Source organism: Mustelus asterias, chromosome 20, assembly GCF_964213995.1.
Source record: "Mustelus asterias chromosome 20, sMusAst1.hap1.1, whole genome shotgun sequence".
Lineage (NCBI taxonomy): Eukaryota > Metazoa > Chordata > Chondrichthyes > Carcharhiniformes > Triakidae > Mustelus > Mustelus asterias.
This window is the reverse complement of record NC_135820.1, coordinates 42,071,867-42,091,777: the sequence shown is the minus strand read 5'-3', so window position 1 is coordinate 42,091,777 and position 19,911 is coordinate 42,071,867. Positions and strand designations below refer to the sequence as shown.

At 45.9% G+C, this 19,911-nt stretch overlaps 1 protein-coding gene across 1 annotated transcript in view; it reads right to left on the bottom strand.

Annotated features, from left to right (window-relative positions):
- atp9a (ATPase phospholipid transporting 9A) overlaps positions 1-19,911 on the bottom strand; it is a 185,461-nt gene that overhangs the window by 129,370 nt on the left and 36,180 nt on the right. Inside the window, exon 3 of the mRNA XM_078236446.1 lies at positions 6,362-6,475. Coding sequence (XP_078092572.1) covers positions 6,362-6,475 — 114 coding nt within the window. The remainder of the gene's footprint in view (positions 1-6,361; positions 6,476-19,911) is intronic.

Here is a 19,911-nt window from a genome sequence, read left to right as displayed (position 1 = left end):
TAAATATGATTAGTGACCAAAGGCTTCACACGTGACAGCACTTCCAAAGAAGAGAAACGAACAGGACAAAAAAGAAAACATCTTTCTTAGTGCAGGTGGAGATCAATGCCTGAATGTTGCACACGCACAACTCGAGAGCTTCATAAATAAATTGTGCTTTTGTGCTAATGGGAATTGCAGGGTAAAGAGCTGAGGTCCATAATCTTTGTGTGCCCACAGTCTTGCACCTGAAATGTGCCTTCACTGGAGTGTTCGATTCCAATCCAGAATGGCACTGACAAATTTCAACCCCACCCAGAACTATCTGAACTCCAAACCTGATTGAGCACATTCTGCCAATTCCCATCTACTAGATGGAACACAGAATCTCAGTGAAGACGACACATAAAATAGCAGCCTACCCCATCTCTCATTCGCCAGCCAGTCCCAGAAAACCACAAGGCTCAGAAATTCTGCTTCAGCAGAATGTCCGCCCACCACAAAGATGATGCCTGACCCAGGTAATTTTCCAGGGTTATTGGATAATAATGACAGGTTAGAATCATGGAATTCCTACAGGAGCCATTCAGCCCATCAAGTCTGCACCAACTCTTCAGCAGAGCATCTTACCCAGGCCCAACAACACCACCCCTCCCCCCACCCGCTTAACTCATAACCCCATGCATTTATCCCGCTAATCCCCATAACCAACACAAGGGCAATTTGGCATGGCCAATTCACCTAACCTGCCATCTTTGGACTGTGGGAGGAAACTGGAGCATCCGGAGGAAACCTACGCAGTGCAAACTCCACACAGACAGTCACCCAAGGCTGGAATTGAACCCGGGTCCCTGGTGCTGTGAGGTAGAGGTTCTAACCACCGTGCCACCCTAAAGTTCTCCAACTTTAGCTAGAGAAGCTAGCCTTGAGAGGGCACAGTGTTCTGCTGCAGTGGAAAATGTACGTTAAAAGTTTTGTTGAGTCATGCTGAAATGGTTTAGTAGCCATTTAACTTGTCCTTCTGCCACCCATAAGTGAGCATCAGGGGAGGGACAGTCTTGCTCAGCATCCAGCTTTACTATGGGGCAAGATTTAAAATATGCCTTAAGGAAATTTGTCATTACTTTAAATAGGCAGCATGGTGACACAGTGGTTAACACTGCTACCTCAGTGCCAGGGACCCGGGTTCAATTCCGGCCTCAGGTCACCATCTGTGTGGAGTTTGCACATTCTTCCCGTGTCTGCATGGGTTTCCCCCGGGTGCTCCAGCTTCCTCACACACTCTGAAGATGTGCAGGTTAGGTGGATAGGCCATGGTAACTTGCTGTAGATTAGGGGGATTTGTTGGGGTAAATATGTGGGGTTACAGGGACGGGCCTGGGTAAGATACTCTGTTGGAAAGTCGGTGCAGACTTGATGGGCCGAATGGCCTCCTTCTGCACTGTAGGGATTCTATGAAAATGCCCATGTTGGAACATGTCCCCCACCCTATTTCTCATCTCTTACCATCTAGCTCTGCAAAATCAATGGCAGAGTTTAGATATCTATACTGTAAACATCTATAATCTACAAATCAAACACCAGCAGCCTAGTAGTGACTGATAGTAAATCATTGATTCTATTTAAAATACATCACCTTACTTCCTGAAACCTCTCAAACTGCACTGTCATTGCGATGTGCTGACATCATCCTCAAACCGCAAGAATTGCTTTGACAAAGGTGATATTAAACTAAACATTAGTTAACTATCTGATTAAATCAGCTCAATCGGTTCAAAAGTCAGCATAGATTTCAAATTATCCCCAGCTTTCCTCCTCTACTCTCCTGAAGGAACAGACTCTTATGAGCGGAATTCTCCAGGCCTTCCGACCTGCAGGATTTCCCAGTCCCAACGAAGTCGTCCCTCTTCCCCCATCGCAGGTTTCCTAGATAGCTGCACGGGTGAGGCTTGTAAATTGCTTTCCACTTTAGTGGAATCCAATATTGAGCCGCCTCTGCTGCCAGAAAAGCCACTGCGGGGTGGGGGAGGGGGAGGCTGCAGAATTCCATTCTTAGTTGGGACACATTGTCATGAGGGCTGGAAATCTACCTCAGGCAAGTGGCCACTGACAGTCAGTATGAGTGGGATATTTAACCGCAGAGGCGTCACAACCAACCTCACTGATCAGGCATCTGTACACAAATGCGCGCACCTAGAAATGTTTCAGCAGTGGTCTCTGAAATGCAATCGGCAGCCAGACTACCAACTTTATGCGTTCCTTAACCTCAGGATATTAGGCCAATTGTGGGACCCCAGTGGAGATCAGTCAGCTCAGCGTGCACTTGAGTTTGCAAATGGATCAGTCCGACTTAGAATCACACAAAATAAAAGCATCGGGGCAACTCCAGCAGTCTTGGTCTTTGAACATCACTGCGACAAACACAAGGCAGCATGTTATCCTGTGCATGCCTCACAATAGATGTTAAATAAAGATCTCGTTTTAAATAAAAGGACTCCCAACAGGTTGACTGGCTGTTACCGCATCATCTCAACACACTGCAGGCAGATGTTTGGATAATCAGTTCCAGGAGTGAAGCCTCGTGACATTTCCACAACAGAGCTTCAAGCTATTCAGAGAGATTCTTAAACAAGCCAATCTCGTCACTGGCAGTCACACCTAACCCACAAAACTTGGCCCTATCTGCATCTACTCATCCTGGAGCCTGCAATCATTTCAAAGGGCTTCAGTAAAACGAATGGAAGATTGATGTTACAAAAATTAAGTGGCAATTATACAATAAATCTATTCAGCATAGTCACAGAAATCAGATAATGCAGTTTTGGTCTGTTTAAAAAATCTGCTCAGACGCCTTGGTGCCATTTTGTTGTGCTGGAACAGAACTGGCCAGAAAACAACCAATGCATTTGCCATTTATGCCTTTTTAAAAACAAAAACATAAAAATAGTATAACAAATACTTCTAAAATATAGGTCACTAAGAAACTGTCGAACAGGAAGCATACCCATTCGCCTGTGATAACAAAAAGCAAATGGGTGATTGATTGTTTCACCACTAATTGTGCAGAATCTCTTCTCCATCAGGTTAATGCCAACCTATAAGAAGTCTTTCACAAACAAACTTAATCGTACACATTCCAGAGTCCAGCTGTTCTAGTAAAAGCGCACATTTACAGTTTGATTCATACGCAGAAGGTGGTGGCAATATTAACTGTCAAGATCAAAGATTCAAAATATAAAATGTATTTAACAGAAATACATGATGCGCAGTCATGACAATGGCCGGAATTCTCCAGCCTTTCACGCACCACCGACGCTGCCAGCGAGAACGAAGAATTTGGCGCTCGGCCAAATCTCCGTTCAATGCCGTGTGTGAACGGCTGGAGAATTTCGGCCAAAGATCCCCATTTAATGGGCAGAATTTTCCACTCTATGCACAGAGTGCTGGCTGGGACAAGAAAAACAGCAAGTATCTCTCCAGCTGCACAGCTGAGTTTACTCTCTACATTCTCTGACACTCGTGCACAAAACACTGGAGGTGTGGTCTTTCCCATCACAGTAGGGAGTGGGGTCCGATTGGCAATGCCAGCTCCATGGAGATCGGGGTGCAAACGGTGTGATCTGCAATAAGACACACAGACACAGACAGACAGACACACACAGACATACACACACACAGACACACACACAGACACACACAGACACACACACAGACACACACACAGACACACACAGACACACACAGACACACACAGACACACACAGACACACAGACACACAGACACATGGCAAACCCCTTCTCCCACTGCCCTCCACACATACATAAGGGGAACCCTCTCTCGATGGAGAACCCCAGAGTGTGCATCCCCTCCCCCCTCAAACCACCCCCCGGGCAGTGCATGACCCTTTGCCCACCCCCGGGGTTATAATTAGCTGTGCACCCCTGGCAGATTCCCCTCGATTGCATCAACTTTTTAAGGAGCTGTTGTAAACCTCACTGACATGAAGGAATTCTAAATGCGGGGGGAACATATGACGGGGAAGCCCGATGATAATATTTAAACTTATTAAAATGTATTGAAAGGAGGTTCCTGCCCTACGTTATGACACCGGTGACAGACGAGGAAAATCAGAAAATCCCCGGCCTAAATACTGTTTTCCGATTCTTGCGGGATATTGTGCCCATCTCTCATCTGCGCTCAGAGCTAACATAGGTGCAAAATCACCCCCAGTATGTGAACGGCCAAGTAAATTTGATAACGTGCATTGCATTTCCATTATGATAGCTGGATTCCTTGTGAGGCCTGAAGAACTACTGCTGCTGATCAATAAAGTAACCATAGAAACTAGAAGCAGGAGTGGTGAATTCAGCCCTTCGAGCCTGCTCCACCATTCATTTTGATCATGGCCAATCATCACATTCAATATCCTGATCCCCCCTCCTGCAATATTCCTAGATCCCTTTAGCCCCAAGAGCTATATCTAATTTCTTCATGAAATCACACAATGTTTTGTCCTCAACTACTTTCTGTGGTAGTGAATTCCACACAATCACCACCCTCTGGGTAAAGAAATTTATCTTTACCTCAGTTCTAAAAGTTTTACCCCTGATCCTCAAACTATGACCCCTAGTTCTAGACTCCCCCACCATTGGGAACGTTCTTTCTGAACCTACCCTGTCTAAGCCGGTTAGAATTTTATAAGTTTCTATGAGATCCCCTCTCACTTTTGTAAATTCCGCTGAATATAATCCCAACCAATTTAGTCTCTCCTCATATAACAGACCTGCTATCCCAGGAATCAGCCTGGTAAACCTTCGCTGTACTCCCTCTATAGCAAGGACATCCTTCCTCACACAAGGACACCAAAACTGCACACAATACTCCAGGTGTGGCCTCACCAATGCCCTATACAATTGCTGCAAATCATCCCTAAGCCTCTACTCAAATTCTCTCGCTTTGAAGGCCAACATACCATTTGCCTTCTTTACTGTCTGGTGTACCTGCACGCTTACTTTCAATGATTGATGCACGAGGGCACAAAGGTCTCACTGAGTTTCCACCTCTCAATTTACACCCATTCAAGTGATAATTGCTATTATTGCTACCAAACTGGAAAACCTCACATTTATCCACATTACACAGTATCTACCATGTATATGCCCACATACTCAGCCTGTCCAAATCATATTGAAGCATTGCTGCATCCTCATCACAGCTCACCCTCCTACCCAACTTTGTATCATCTGCAAATTTGGAGGTAATACATTCAGTTCCCTTTTCCAAATCATTAATATATAATGTGAACAGTTGGGGTCCTAGCAGATTCCTGTGGAACCCCACTAGTTGCTGACTGCCAATCAGAAAAAGACCCATTTATGTCAACTCTTTGCTTCCTATTTGCTAACCAGTTTTCTATCCATCTCAAGAAATCACCTGCAATCCCATGTGCTTTAACTTAACTTAGTCTGTTACGCGAGACCTGATTGAAAACCACTGGCTTTCCTTGGTGAACTCTACTAGTTACACCCTCAAAGAATTCCAATAGATTTGTCAAGCATGATTTCTCTTTTGTAAATTCATGCTGACATACCACTGCCTTCAAAATGTTGAGTTATGAAATCCTTGAAAACGGACCCTAGCAACTTCCCAGTACCGACATTAGGCTCACTGATCTATAGCTCCCTATTTTCTCTCTACCTCCCTTTTTGAATAGTGGGCTTACATTAGCTACCCTCCAATCTGTAGGAACCAGTCCAGAGTCCAAAGGCTTTTGGAAAATAACCACCAATGGATCTACTATTTCCAGGGTGACTTCCTTAAGTACTCTGGGATGAAGATCATCAGGACCTAGAGATTTATCCACCTTCAATCCCATCAATTTTTCCAAAACAATTCCTCCACTAATGCTGGTTTTCTTCGGCTCCTCACTGAAACTTGTTTCTTTCAGAACTTCTGGTACATTATTCATGCCTTCCTTTGTGGATGATACTTGCCTTGACAACTCCTAGTCCTTGAGCCTTCTTCTGCAAAAGTTCTTGAACACAATGAATGTGCGTGTACATATGGCTCAGGATTAAAATAATGTCAGAGTCTGAATTACATCACCAAGCTTAGCTTTTGTATATCACATTGCCTGGCTTAAGGGACAAATGCTGTCCCAAACTTCACTGATAAAATGGCACAGGGTGTGAAAGTAACTTGAAATGCAAGTAGCACATTGCCATAATCTTAATCAATCAAATGCCCCATTATTGTTCAACACTAAAGTCAAAATTGAGGCTTATTGGTCTGCAGTATTCATTAGGACAATAGTTAGCCTCAAGCATTAGTTTCTTGGAGCTTCTGAGCATTATGATGATGGGAGATGAATAATGGACTTACCAAAGGAGCCCAATATGTGTACAGGGCACCAAGTCGCAAATCTGGTACAAACTGGGAACACGCCAACATCAGGAAGTACAAATTGAAGAAATACTTAAACTGGTTAAAAAGGACCTAAAAAGAGAGAAAGAATACATTAAATTCTAAATAAAATAACCCAGCCTGGAACACTGAAGAAGAATGAGTTGATTTTGAAACAGTGAGATTTAAAATATTATTTTAAAGCAATGGGTTTTATCAATTTCCGACAACCTCCCATGCATGACCCCTGTCCCAAAAAAGACCATTCAACAACATACTTGGAAGCGGTATTGAAACTACAAAACACTGTCCCCAGGATGGAATTGACAGGAATACTTGCCATGGGGTAGACTTTCTGCACTGAACACATTTGGCAAATTTGGGTGCAAATTGCAATTGAAGTTGTACTTATTTTCTGTCATAGTTCAGGGCCATGGTTTTCTAGCCACACCACTGCGTGTCTCCCCTCTCCCCTCTCTCACCACCCCCCAAGCCCTCCACCCCATCCCGCAGAGGATTCAGCAGCCAGCGAAACTGCCGTTTACTTCGATGGGACCATAATGTCCTCCCGGACAGAAGATTAAATCCTGGCCCAAGTCTCCACACTAACGTTCTTTGCATTATCACAAACATGCGATGTGTTTCCCCACCTTCCACCACCTCCACCACTTCCCCACCCACCTCCTCATGCCCCCAGCAGGATTTACCAATGTTGCCAAAGTCTTTTGGCTGGCTTGCCACATCCACTGATTCAGAACCCACCACATTGAGGCCAGAAAATCCTGGCCAAAATCTTCCATGAACCAGCACAGACAGTTAATAGAATATAACTGATTTACTTTCTTTTCATTGCACTCCTGTATTTAAGAATGGCAACTTGGTGCATTTTAATAGGGCAGAAAGAAAAGTTAGCAGTCAACTACCTGTGAATCATCTGATTTGAAATTACTGAAAATACTTTAATACTCTACAAACCCGTTACTAGCTGGGCAGCACGGGTGACACAGTGGTTAACACTGCTGCCTCACAGTGCCAGGTAAGTGGGTTCAATTCCCAGCTTGCGTCACTGTCTGTGCGGAGTCTGCATGTTCTCCCCGGTTTGTGTGCTCTGGTTTCCTCCCACAGTAAAAAAAGACGTGGTTAGGTGCATTGGTCATGCTAAACTCTCCCTCAGTGTACCCGAACAGGCACCGGAGTGTGGCCACTACAAGACTTTCACAGTAACTGAATTGCAGTGTTAATGTAAGTCTACTTGTGACACTGATACATAAACTTTAAACTTAGTTTCACTGGGTACACTGGTTAGTTTCTTGGTGAATTAAATGTTTCTTTAATACTTGAAAATGTTTGCAAAGTACCTTCTAGTGCCTTTGTCTTTTAAAAGTTCTGGTCACCTTATTATAAAAAGGATATTGTTAATCTAGAAAGAGTGCAGAAAAGATTTACTAGGATGCTACCGGGACTTGATGGTTTGAGTTATAAGGAGAGGCTGGATAGACTGGGACTTTTTTCTCTGGAGCGTAGGAGACTTAGGGGTGATCTTATAGAGGTCTATAAAATAATGAGGGGCGAAGATCAGCTAGATGGTCAACATCTTTTTCCAAAGGTAGTAGAGTCTAACACTAGAAGGAATAGGTTTAAGGTGAGAGGGGAGAGATACAAAAGGGTCCAGAGGGGCATTTTTTCAAACAGAGGCTTGTGAGGGTCTGGAACAAGCTGCCAGAGGTAGTAATAGAGGCGGGTACAATTTTGTCTTTTAAAAAGCGTTTAGACAGTTACATGGGTAAGATGAGTATAGAGGGATATGGGCCAAACGCGGACAATTGGGACTATCTTAGGGGTTAGAAAATAAGGGCGGCATGGACAAGTTGGGCCAAAGGGCCTGTTTCCAAGCTGTAAACCTCTATGACTCTAAAATAAGAGCTTAAATTGAAGAGCGTCCTCAAATAGTCACAAACAGGTGCAACTGGTGGAAACTCACCATGGTTATTAATTCAGTCTGGACAGTTTTCTGGGCGAGGCTAACCTCCAGCACAATGCTTTTCAAAGCAGCATTAAAGATCATGGACACGCAGTTTGCACTTGACGTGGCTTGTGTTTAAAATGCCCCAATCTCTTTTGGTTAATTCCAGCTGAACTGCGCTGAAAAAAACATCACAAACCAGGGAAATTCTCTGGCACATTGTGTGAAATCATTGAAACCGCATCAGCCTAGAAATAGCCTCTGAATTGTAGCATTATGTTACAGCTGGGAATTACATTCTTCTGAACATGTGTTTACAAAAGGTACACATCAGCAAGTGGTGGTTTGCACATTGATACTCTGCAGGTACACATGGGCTATGGGGAACAGATAAGTAGATTATTTAATATCAATAGACTGGGATATATTCTGATGGTGAAACGAACCAGCCTTCGTTTGGCTGGCTCATCCTGCTTGAATTTATTTCAGGTGATGGCTCTTTAGTTAGTAACAGACAGAACATTTATCCATTTTGAGAAGGAAGTGCCACTTTATAGAGCTAACAGCCAATCAAGGGCCAACAGCTCTGGGCCGCACCAGGACTGATGGCCATCGTCATTCCTGCAGAAGTCACAGGAGGAAGAGGAACCATGGATGCTCCCAAACCCAAGGAAGCCCAGGATCTTGTTGGGCTGGGTTGGCGAGCCCTAGTGAGGGGGTTAAGCGGTCCACACCGGGTTGCAAAATGGGGGTGGGTAGTGGGGAGGGCCTCCTGTTGGCACAGGGGCCCAGAAAGGAGGCACCACTGCACCGCGCCCCCCCCCCCCCCCCCCCCCCCCACCAAAAAAACCCTTTCACTACCTGCAGCACACAAGCTTAAACTTGCCAGGCTACATGCTAGGCACTGGCCTCTCCCACTGCCCATTAAATCAAAGCAGTGGTGGATTGAGGCCCTTGTTTGGGCATTAATTGTCCACTTAAGGACTCAATTGGGCCATGGATGGGCAGCCCACCTGACACCTCCCCTCTGCCCATTAAATCATGGCAGGGCAGTCAGGCCATAAGTGGGCATGCTGCTCATGACGCAGCACTCTAATTTAAAGGTCCACTCACCTGCTTTCTCAACGCAAGTGACCATAAAATTCAGCCCCATGAGTATTCTATTGATAAATAAAGTTAACTTTTTTCTTGTTACTTGTAAAAAAAATTATTTGTTCTTCCATTTTATACTTCAATTAGTTTGAAAGAGACAAGATTTTTTCCTTCTTGTCTATTTTCTCCTCCCCTCCCTTGAGCTTACTGTTGAAGTAGGTTTCCATAGGTATCAGTCAACTTCCAGTTCACTGGAGTAATTCATTTATCATGTGAATAGTGACACGAGTCATTCTCCACATCATTCAAACAGAGGCAAGTTCTGTGCAATGAAGTTACTGTGAAAATCCCATAGTGGCCACACTCCAGCGCCTGTTCGGGTACACTGAGGGAGAATTTAGCATGGCCAATGCACCTAACCAGAGTATCTTTCCGACTGTGGGAGGAAACCAGAGCATCTGAAGGAAACCCACACAGACATGGGGAGAACGTGCAGTCTCCGCGCAGACAGTGACTCAAGCCAGGAATCGAACCCAGGTCCCTGGTGCTGAGAGGCAGCAGTGCTAACCATTGGGTCGCGGTGCTGCTATGAAGTTTAGAAGATCAGGTTTTTAACTGCAGGGATCCTTTAAATGTTTTCCATTCAGGTTCCCACATAGCCACCTTTCAGACGAGAAGCCTGTTCACAAGGCCGACAAAAGCAAAGGAGATTGCGCAGGACTGGAGACGGATGGTCCAGATCATGCTGGTGTGGGAGCAAGGGGAAGGGCAGGTTCCAACTGCATACAGCAGGCGGGTGAGAAGAGGGGGTGCCAATGGTAATTGAATAGGTGTGGGGGCAATTGAGCAGGCATGGCAGTCCCATGAATGAATTTTGAAAAATATTCAGTTGGGGTGCGGGCACCCAAGTTACATAGAAAGCCACAGCACAAACAGGCCCTTCGGCCCACAAGTTGCGCCGATCACATCCCCACCTCTAGGCCTATCTATAGCCCTCAATCCCATTAAATCCCATGTACTCATCCAGAAGTCTCTTAAAAGACCCCAACGAGTTTGCCTCCACCACCACCGACGTCAGCCGATTCCACTCACCCACCACCCTCTGAGTGAAAAACTTACCCCTGACATCCCCCCTGTACCTACCCCCCAGCACCTTAAACCTGTGTCCTCTCGTAGCAACCATTTCAGCCCTTGGAAATAGCCTCTGAGAGTCCACCCTATCCAGACCCCTCAACATCTTGTAAACCTCTATCAGGTCACCTCTCATCCTTCGTCTCTCCAGGGAGAAGAGACCAAGCTCCCTCAACCTATCCTCATAAGGCATGCCCCCCAATCCAGGCAACATCCTTGTAAATCTCCTCTGCACCCTTTCAATGGCTTCAACATCTTTCCTGTAATGAGGTGACCAGAACTGCGCGCAGTACTCCAAGTGGGGTCTAACCAGGGTCCTATAAAGCTGCAGCATTATCTCCCGACTCCTAAACTCAATCCCTCGATTAATGAAGGCTAGTACGCCATACGCCTTCTTGACCGCATCCTCCACCTGCGAGGCCGATTTAAGAGTCCTATGGACCCGGACCCCAAGGTCCTTCTGATCCTCTACACTGCTAAGAATGGTACCCTTCATTTTATACTGCTGCTCCATCCCATTGGATCTGCCAAAATGGATCACCACACACTTATCCGGGTTGAAGTCCATCTGCCACTTCTCCGCCCAGTCTTGCATTCTATCTATGTCTCGCTGCAACTTCTGACATCCCTCCAAACTATCCACAACACCACCTACCTTGGTGTCGTCAGCAAACTTACCAACCCATCCCTCCACTTCCTCATCCAGGTCATTTATGAAAATGACAAACAGCAAGGGTCCCAGAACAGATCCCTGGGGCACTCCACTGGTCACTGACCTCCATGCAGAGAAAGACCCCTCCACAGCCACTCTCTGCCTTCTGCAGGCAAGCCAGTTCTGGATCCACAAGGCAACAGCCCCTTGGATCCCATGCCCTCTCACTTTCTCAAGAAGTCTTGCATGGGGGACCTTATCGAACGCTTTGCTGAAGTCCATATAGACCACATCCACCGCTCTTCCTTCGTCAATGTGCTTGGTCACATTTTCAAAGAACTCAACCAGGCTCGTAAGGCACGACCTGCCCCTGACAAAGCCGTGCTGACTACTTTTGATCATACTAAACTTCTCTAGATGATCATAAATCCTGTCTCTCAGGATCCTCTCCATCAACTTACCAACCACTGAGGTTAGACTCACCGGTCGGTAATTTCCCGGGCTGTCCCTGTTCCCTTTCTTGAATATAGGGACCACATCCGCAATCCTCCAATCCTCCGGAACCTCTCCCGTCTCCATCGACGATGCAAAGATCATCGCCAAAGGCTCCGCAATCTCCTCCCTCGCCTCCCACAGTAACCTGGGGTACATCCCATCCGGTCCCGGTTGCAGCAGGTACAGCGATGAAGAGATGACTCCAAAGCTGAGTACCAGAATATGAGGAGCACCAAGTATATAAGCAAATATAAGAGATTTAGCGCAGAGAAATGACTTTACACTGAGAGGTATGAGAACACGGAATTCACATTCAGGGTCAATATTAGGGGCAGAAAGAACAAAGAACAGTACAGCACAGGAAACAGGCCCTTCGGCCCTCCAAGCCTGTGCCGCTCCTTGGTCCAACTAGACCAATCGTTTGTATCCCTCCATTCCCAGGCTGCTCATGTGACTATCCAGGTAAGTCTTAAATGATGTCAGCGTGCCTGCCTCCACCACCCTACTTGGCAGCGCATTCCAGGCCCCCACCACCCTCTGTGTAAAAAACGTCCCTCTGATGTCTGAGTTATACTTCGCCCCTCTCAGCTTGAGCCCGTGACCCCTCGTGATCGTCACCTCCGACCTGGGAAAAAGCTTCCCACTGTTCACCCTATCTATACCCTTCATAATCTTGTATACCTCTATTAGATCTCCCCTCATTCTCCGTCTTTCCAAGGAGAACAACCCAGTCTACCCAATCTCTCCTCATAGCTAAGACCCTCCATACCAGGCAACATCCTGGTAAACCTTCTCTGCACTCTCTCTAACGCCTCCACGTCCTTCTGGTAGTGCGGCGACCAGAACTGGACGCAGTACTCCAAATGTGGCCTAACCAGCGTTCTATACAGCTGCATCATCAGACTCCAGCTTTTATACTCTATACCCCGTCCTATAAAGGCAAGCATACCATATACTTTCTTCACCACCTTCTCCACCTGTGTTGCCGCCTTCAAGGATTTGTGGACTTGCACACCTAGGTCCCTCTGTGTTTCTATACTCCTGATGACTCTGCCATTTATTGTATAACTCCTCCCTACATTATTTCTTCCAAAATGCATCACTTCACATTTATCCGGATTAAACTCCATCTGCCACCTCTCCGCCCAATTTTCCAGCCTATCTATATCCTGCTGTATTGCCCGATAATGCTCTTCGCTATCCGCAATTCCAGCCATCTTCGTGTCATCCGCAAACTTGCTGATTACACCAGTTACACCTTCTTCCAAATCATTTATATATATCACAAATAGCAGAGGTCCCAGTACAGAGCCCTGCGGAACACCACTGGTCACAGACCTCCAGCCGGAAAAAGACCCTTCGACCACTACCCCTGTCTCCTATGGCCAAGCCAGTTCTCCACCCATCTAGCCACTTCTCCTTGTATCCCATGAGCCTTAACCTTCTTAACCAACCTGCCATGTGGGACTTTGTCAAATGCCTTACTGAAATCCATATAGACGACATCCACGGCCCTTCCTTCATCAACCGTTTTTGTCACTTCCTCAAAAAACTCCACCAAATTTGTAAGGCACGACCTCCCTCTTACAAAACCATGCTGTCTGTCACTAATGAGATTGTTCCGTTCTAAATGCACATACATCCTGTCTCTAAGAATCCTCTCCAACAACTTCCCTACCACGGACGTCAAGCTCACCGGCCTATAATTTCCTGGGTTATCCCTGCTACCCTTCTTAAACAACGGGACCACATTCGCGATCCTCCAATCCTCAGGGACCTCACCCGTGTCCAAAGAAGCGACAAAGATTTCCGTCAGAGGCCCAGCAATTTCACCTCTCGTCTCCCTGAGCAGTCGAGGATAGGTGCCACCAGGCCCTGGGGCTTTGTCAGTTTTAATGTTCCCTAAAAAAACCTAACACTTCCTCTCTTGTAATGGAGATTTTCTCTAACGGGTCAACACCTCCCTCCGAGACACTCCCGGTTAACACGCCCCTCTCCTTCGTGAATACCGATGCAAAGTATTCATTTAGGATCTCCCCTATTCCCTTGGGTTCTAAGCATAATTCCCCTCCTTTGTCCCTGAGAGGTCCGATTTTCTCCCTGACAATTCTTTTGTTGGCGGAATTTTATAGCCCTCCCCATTGGTGGGATCTTCCACTCCCACCAAAGTCAACCCCCCTGGCGGGTTCCCTGGTGGTGGGGTGGGAGAGCCATGTGGGCCTTGGCGAGACTGGAAGATCCGTGGAGGGCCAATGACTCTACATCAGTCGCTGTGGTGGCAGGCAGCAAAATCTCAACTTACATTAACTGTGTCAGTCAAGACTAAACTGGAAAGTGGAATGAAGGAAGAGGGTTGAAGAGACTTGCAAACAGGGTGGGTAAATAAAATTAGGGTGTTTGCTCACATAGAAGATGAATGCTGGTTCTTCCAGTTGGCTGGTTTCCTTATTGCAACACAATTCAAAAAACCTGTCTGCCCCAACATAAGCCAAGATAAATTTGACTGCTGCAATCAAAACAACACCTGCTATGTGGATAAATGTGCCAAGGTGCTCCATAAAGACACAACTAGAATCATCGAATCCTACAGTGCAGAAGGAGGCCAATCGGCCCATCGAATCTGCACTGACCACAATCCCACCCAGGCCCTATCCCCATAACTCCATGCATTTACCCTAGCCAGTCCCCCTGACACTAAGGGGCAATTTAGCATGGCCTATCCACCTAACCCGCACATCTTTGGACTATGGGAGGAAACCGGAGCACCTGGAGGAAACCCATGCAGACACGGGGAGAACGTGCAAACTCCAGACAGTGACCAAGCCGGGAATCGAACCCAGGTACCTGGCGCTGTGAGGCAGCAGTGCTAACCACTGTGCCACCATGCCATGTGAAACAATGTGAAACATTTCAGATAATGCCCAGTGAAAAAATGAGCACCCTTAGTGTCCAGAAGTTTGATCCTCAGCCAATGCACTTTTAAATTCCATGAAATGGACATTACAACATATCGGAAATTTTATAGACATGCTTAGGAAGTGAGCTGCTATACTTGTAAATATATTAGGATATAAACAAGTCACAATTAACAATTTTTAATACATAACTAACAGCTCAACGGACAATTTTTCACAAAACAAAATGAGCCTCAAGAGAAGCAACTGAAAATGAGAATTTCCATTGAAATTATGAAACAATGAAATGTGAAGAAGCCATCACAAAAAGGGGTGAACGCATCTAGAAAAGAGTCCAATGATGTTCATTACACATGCAAAAGATTCTGAGCTTCTGTCATAATCATCTACTCAATGGTGAATGGAGCAAGAGAACTGTGAGAAATTGCACAAGCCATCCAGTCTGCTATCAAGTCTTTTCAACAGACCACATCTGACCCTTGGAAGCCTCCATCGAAAATACGGACCTTTGGAAGAGTCCAGCTGAAAACCCAATCCATGTAAAAATGCAAATGACTAGTACGGTGAAGCCGAACCGTGTAAAAACTTCAAGGTAGCAGCTGCTATCTCACAGTGTCCACATACATTATTAAATAATAGATCAGACACTGGCCATGAGTGAGTTGCACTTTTGTCCTTGAGAAGTCCACAGGCAAAGTACCACTATGCCATCAAGGTTGGAAAGAGTAGAAAAATAAGAAGCTGTGAGTAGAGCCTCTCTAAATAGTAACACACCAATCTTCTGAGAAAGTAGAGACGTTGGTGGACTTTCTTAACTATAATGTCAACACGGAGGGACCAGGACAGGTTGTTGGGGATCAAGACACTTAAAAACTTGAAGCTCTTGACCATTTCTACTTCGTACCCATTGATGTAGACAGGGGCATGTATTCCATTACCCTTCCTGACTATCTCCTTCGTTTTGTTGACATTGAGAGAGAGATTGTTGTCATCGCACCAGTTCTCTATCTCTTTCCTGTACTCCGTCTCGTCATTGTTTGAGATCTGACGCACTACGCTGGTGTCATCAGCAAACTTGAAAATTGAGTTGGAGGGGAATTTGGCCACAGTCAGAGTTGTACAAAGAGTATAGTAAGGGGCTGAGGCCACAGCCTTGTGGGACACCAGTGTTGAGGATGTTGTTGCCTATCCTTACATAAGAACATAAGAACATAAGAAATAGGAGCAGGAGTAGGCCATCTAGCCCCTCGAGCCTGCCCCGCCATTCAATAAGATCATGGCTGATCTGACGTGGATCAGTACCACTTACCCGCCTGATCCCCATAACCCTTAATTCCCTTACCGATCAGGAATCCATCCATCCGCGCTTTAAACATATTCAGCGAGGTAGCCTCCACCACCTCAGTGGGCAGAGAATTCCAGAGATTCACCACCCTCTGGGAGAAGAAGTTCCTCCTCAACTCTGTCTTAAACCGACCCCCCTTTATTTTGAGGCTGTGTCCTCTAGTTTTAACTTCCTTACTAAGTGGAAAGAATCTCTCCGCCTCCACCCTATCCAGCCCCCGCATCATCTTATAAGTCTCCATAAGATCCCCCCTCATCCTTCTAAACTCCAACGAGTACAAACCCAATCTGCTCAGCCTCTCCTCATAATCCAAACCCCTCATCTCCGGTATCAACCTGGTGAACCTTCTCTGCACTCCCTCCAATGCCAATATATCCTTCCTCATATAAGGGGACCAATACTGCACACAGTATTCCAGCTGCGGCCTCACCAATGCCCTGTACAGGTGCATCAAGACATCCCTGCTTTTATATTCTATCCCCCTCGCGATATAGGCCAACATCCCATTTGCCTTCTTGATCACCTGTTGTACCTGCAGACTGGGCTTTTGCATCTCATGCACAAGGACCCCCAGGTCCCTTTGCACGGTAGCATGTTTTAATTTGTTTCCATTGAGATAGTAATCCCATTTGTTATTATTTCCTCCAAAGTGTATAACCTCGCATTTATCAACGTTATACTCCATTTGCCATATCCTCGCCCACTCACTCAGCCTGTCCAAATCTCTCTGCAGATCTTCTCCGTCCTCCACACGATTCACTTTTCCACTTATCTTTGTGTCGTCTGCAAACTTCGTTACCCTACACTCCGTCCCCTCCTCCAGATCATCTATATAAATGGTAAATAGTTGCGGCCCGAGTACCGATCCCTGCGGCACGCCACTAGTTACCTTCCTCCAACCGGAAAAACACCCATTTATTCCGACTCTTTGCTTCCTGTCGGATAGCCAGTCCCCAATCCACTTTAACACACTACCCCCAACTCCGTGTGCCCTAATCTTCTTCAGCAGCCTTTTATGGGGCACCTTATCAAACGCCTTTTGGAAATCCAAAAACACCGCATCCACCGGTTCTCCTCCATCAACCGCCCTAGTCACATCTTCATAAAAATCCAACATGTTCGTCAAGCACGACTTTCCCCTCATGAATCCATGCTGCGTCTGATTGATCGAACCATTTCTATCCAGATGCCCTGCTATCTCCTCTTTAATAATGGATTCCAGCATTTTCCCTACTACAGACGTTAAGCTGACCGGCCTATAGTTACCCGCCTTTTGTCTCCTTCCTTTTTTAAAACAGCGGCGTAACATTAGCCGTTTTCCAATCAACCGGCACTACCCCAGAATGCAACGAGTTTTGATAAATAATCACTAACGCATTCACTATTACCTCTGACATTTCTTTCAATACCCTGGGATGCATTCCATCCGGACCCGGGGACTTGTCCACCTTCAGTCCCATTAGTCTACCCAGCACTGCCTCTCTGGTAACATTAATTGTATTAAGTATTTCTCCTGCTGCCAACCCTCTATCGTTAATATTTGGCAAACTATTTGTGTCCTCCACCGTGAAGACCGACACAAAAAACTTATTTAAAGACTCAGCCATATCCTCATTTCCCACTATTAACTCCCCCCTCTCGTCCTCCAAGGGTCCAACATTCACTCTAGCCACTCTATTCCTTTTTATATATTTATAAAAACTTTTACTATCATTTTTTATATTAATTGCTAGCCTAGCTTCATAGTCTATCCTTCCTTTCTTTATCGCTTTCTGAGTCTCTCTTTGTTGTTTCTTAAATTTTTCCCAATCACTTGTTTCTCCACTATTTTTGGCCACTCTGTACGCAGCTGTTTTTATTTTAATACTCTCCTTTATTTCCTTCGTTATCCACGGCTGGTTCTCCCTTTTCTTACAATCCTTGTTTTTTGCTGGAATATATTTTTGCTGAGAACTGAAAAGGATCTCCTTAAAAATCCTCCACTGTTCCTCAGCTATCCTACCTGCCAGCCTGCTCTCCCAGTCTACCTTAGCCAATTCATCCCTCATCCTATCATATTTCCCTCTGTTCAAACAGAGGACACTGGTTTGGGACCAAACTTTCTCCTCTTCCATCTGAATCAGAAATTCGACCATATTGTGGTCACTAGACCCAAGAGGGTCCTTCACAATAAGATCCTTAATTCTACCTACCCCGTTACACAATACCAGATCCAAAATAGCTCGTTCCCTCGTCGGTTCCGTAACATGCTGTTCAAGGAAACTATCCCGACAGCATTCTAAGAACTCTTCCTCCATTCCACCCTCACCGACTTGAGTCTGCCAGTCAATGTGCATGTTGAAGTCCCCCATGATTATTGCCGTTCCGTTTTTACACGCATCCCTTATCTGCTTGTTTATAGCCCTCCCTACCTCAACATTATTATTTGGGGGCCTATATACCACACCTACTAGTGTCTTTCTCCCTCTACTATTCCTCATCTCTACCCATAATGATTCCACGTTTTGTTCCTCAGAGCCTATGTCATCCCTCAGTACTACCCTGATATTATCTCTTATTAATAGCGCGACCCCACCACCTTTTCCTTCCTGTCTATTCTTCCTAAACGCCTGATACCCCTGGATATTCATCTCCCAGTCCTGGTCACCTTTCAGCCACGTTTCTGTAATGGCCACTAGATCGTACCCACTTGTGCTGATTTGCACCATCAACTCATTTACCTTGTTCCGAATGCTTCGTGCATTCAGGCAAAGTGTCCTTATTCCAGCTTTTATCTGGACCCGCTTTGATGAGTCGCGAACACCCTCTCCCTCTACTCCCTTATCTAAATTACCACCTTCATTCACTTGCACCCTCTCCTCTACCATTAATTTTGTAATTCCCTTTACCCCTGCATCCTCCCCCCCATCAATTAGTTCCTTGATCCTAGTCAACTCTTCTAGCTCCTCTCCCCCCAACCTATCTAGTTTAAATTCTCCCCAGTAGCCTTAGCCAACCTACCGGCCAGGATATTGGTCCCCCCTTACTGATTGTGGTCTATGGGTTAGGAAGTTCAGAATCCAGTCAGAGAGAGAGGAGCCGAGCCCCAGTCCACGGAGTTTGGAGATGAGTTTTGTAGCAATAATGGTGTTGAATTGTAGTCGATTAATAGGAGTCTGACATCGGTGTCTTTGTTATCTAGGTGTCCCAGGGTTGAGTGCAAGGCCAGGGAAATAGCGTCTGCTGTGGACCTGTTGCGGTGGTAGGTGAACTGTAGTGGATCCAGGCAATCTGGGAGGCTGGTCGTGCCATGACTAACCTTTTGAAGCACTTCATAATGATGGACGGCAGAACCATCGGACGACAGCCACTAAGGAATTCTGCTTGGCTTTTCTTTGGTACCGGGATGATGGTCGTCTTCTTGAAGCAGATAGGGACCTCAGATTGTTGTAAAGAGAGGTTGAAGATGTCTTCCAGCTGGCCCGCACAGGTTCTGATTGCCCACACACCTGAGGAAGGAGTAGAGCTCCGAAAGCTCGTGATTCCAAATAAACCTGTTGGGCTTTAACTTGGTGTTGTGAGACTTCTTAGACTGCAATGGTGACCTCGGATACCGGTTTGTCCGAGGTTTCCAAGGTGGAGGGCATGCTCTCGCTGACCTCTTGCTCAAAACGGGCATAGAATGTATTGACGTCATTGGGAATGGGTGCATCGGTGCCAGCAATTTTATATGCCTTCATCTTGTAGCCTGTTATGTCTTGCAGACCTTTCCTTAATCGAGGTCCATGTGGCTCTATTTTCTCAGAAGTCTAAGAAAATTTGGCATGTCCATTACAACTCTCACCAACATTTACAGATGCACCATAGAAAGCATTCTTTCTGGTTGTATCACAGCTTGGTACGGCCCCTACTCTGTCCAAGACCGCAAAAAACTACAAAGGGTCGTGAACAAAATCC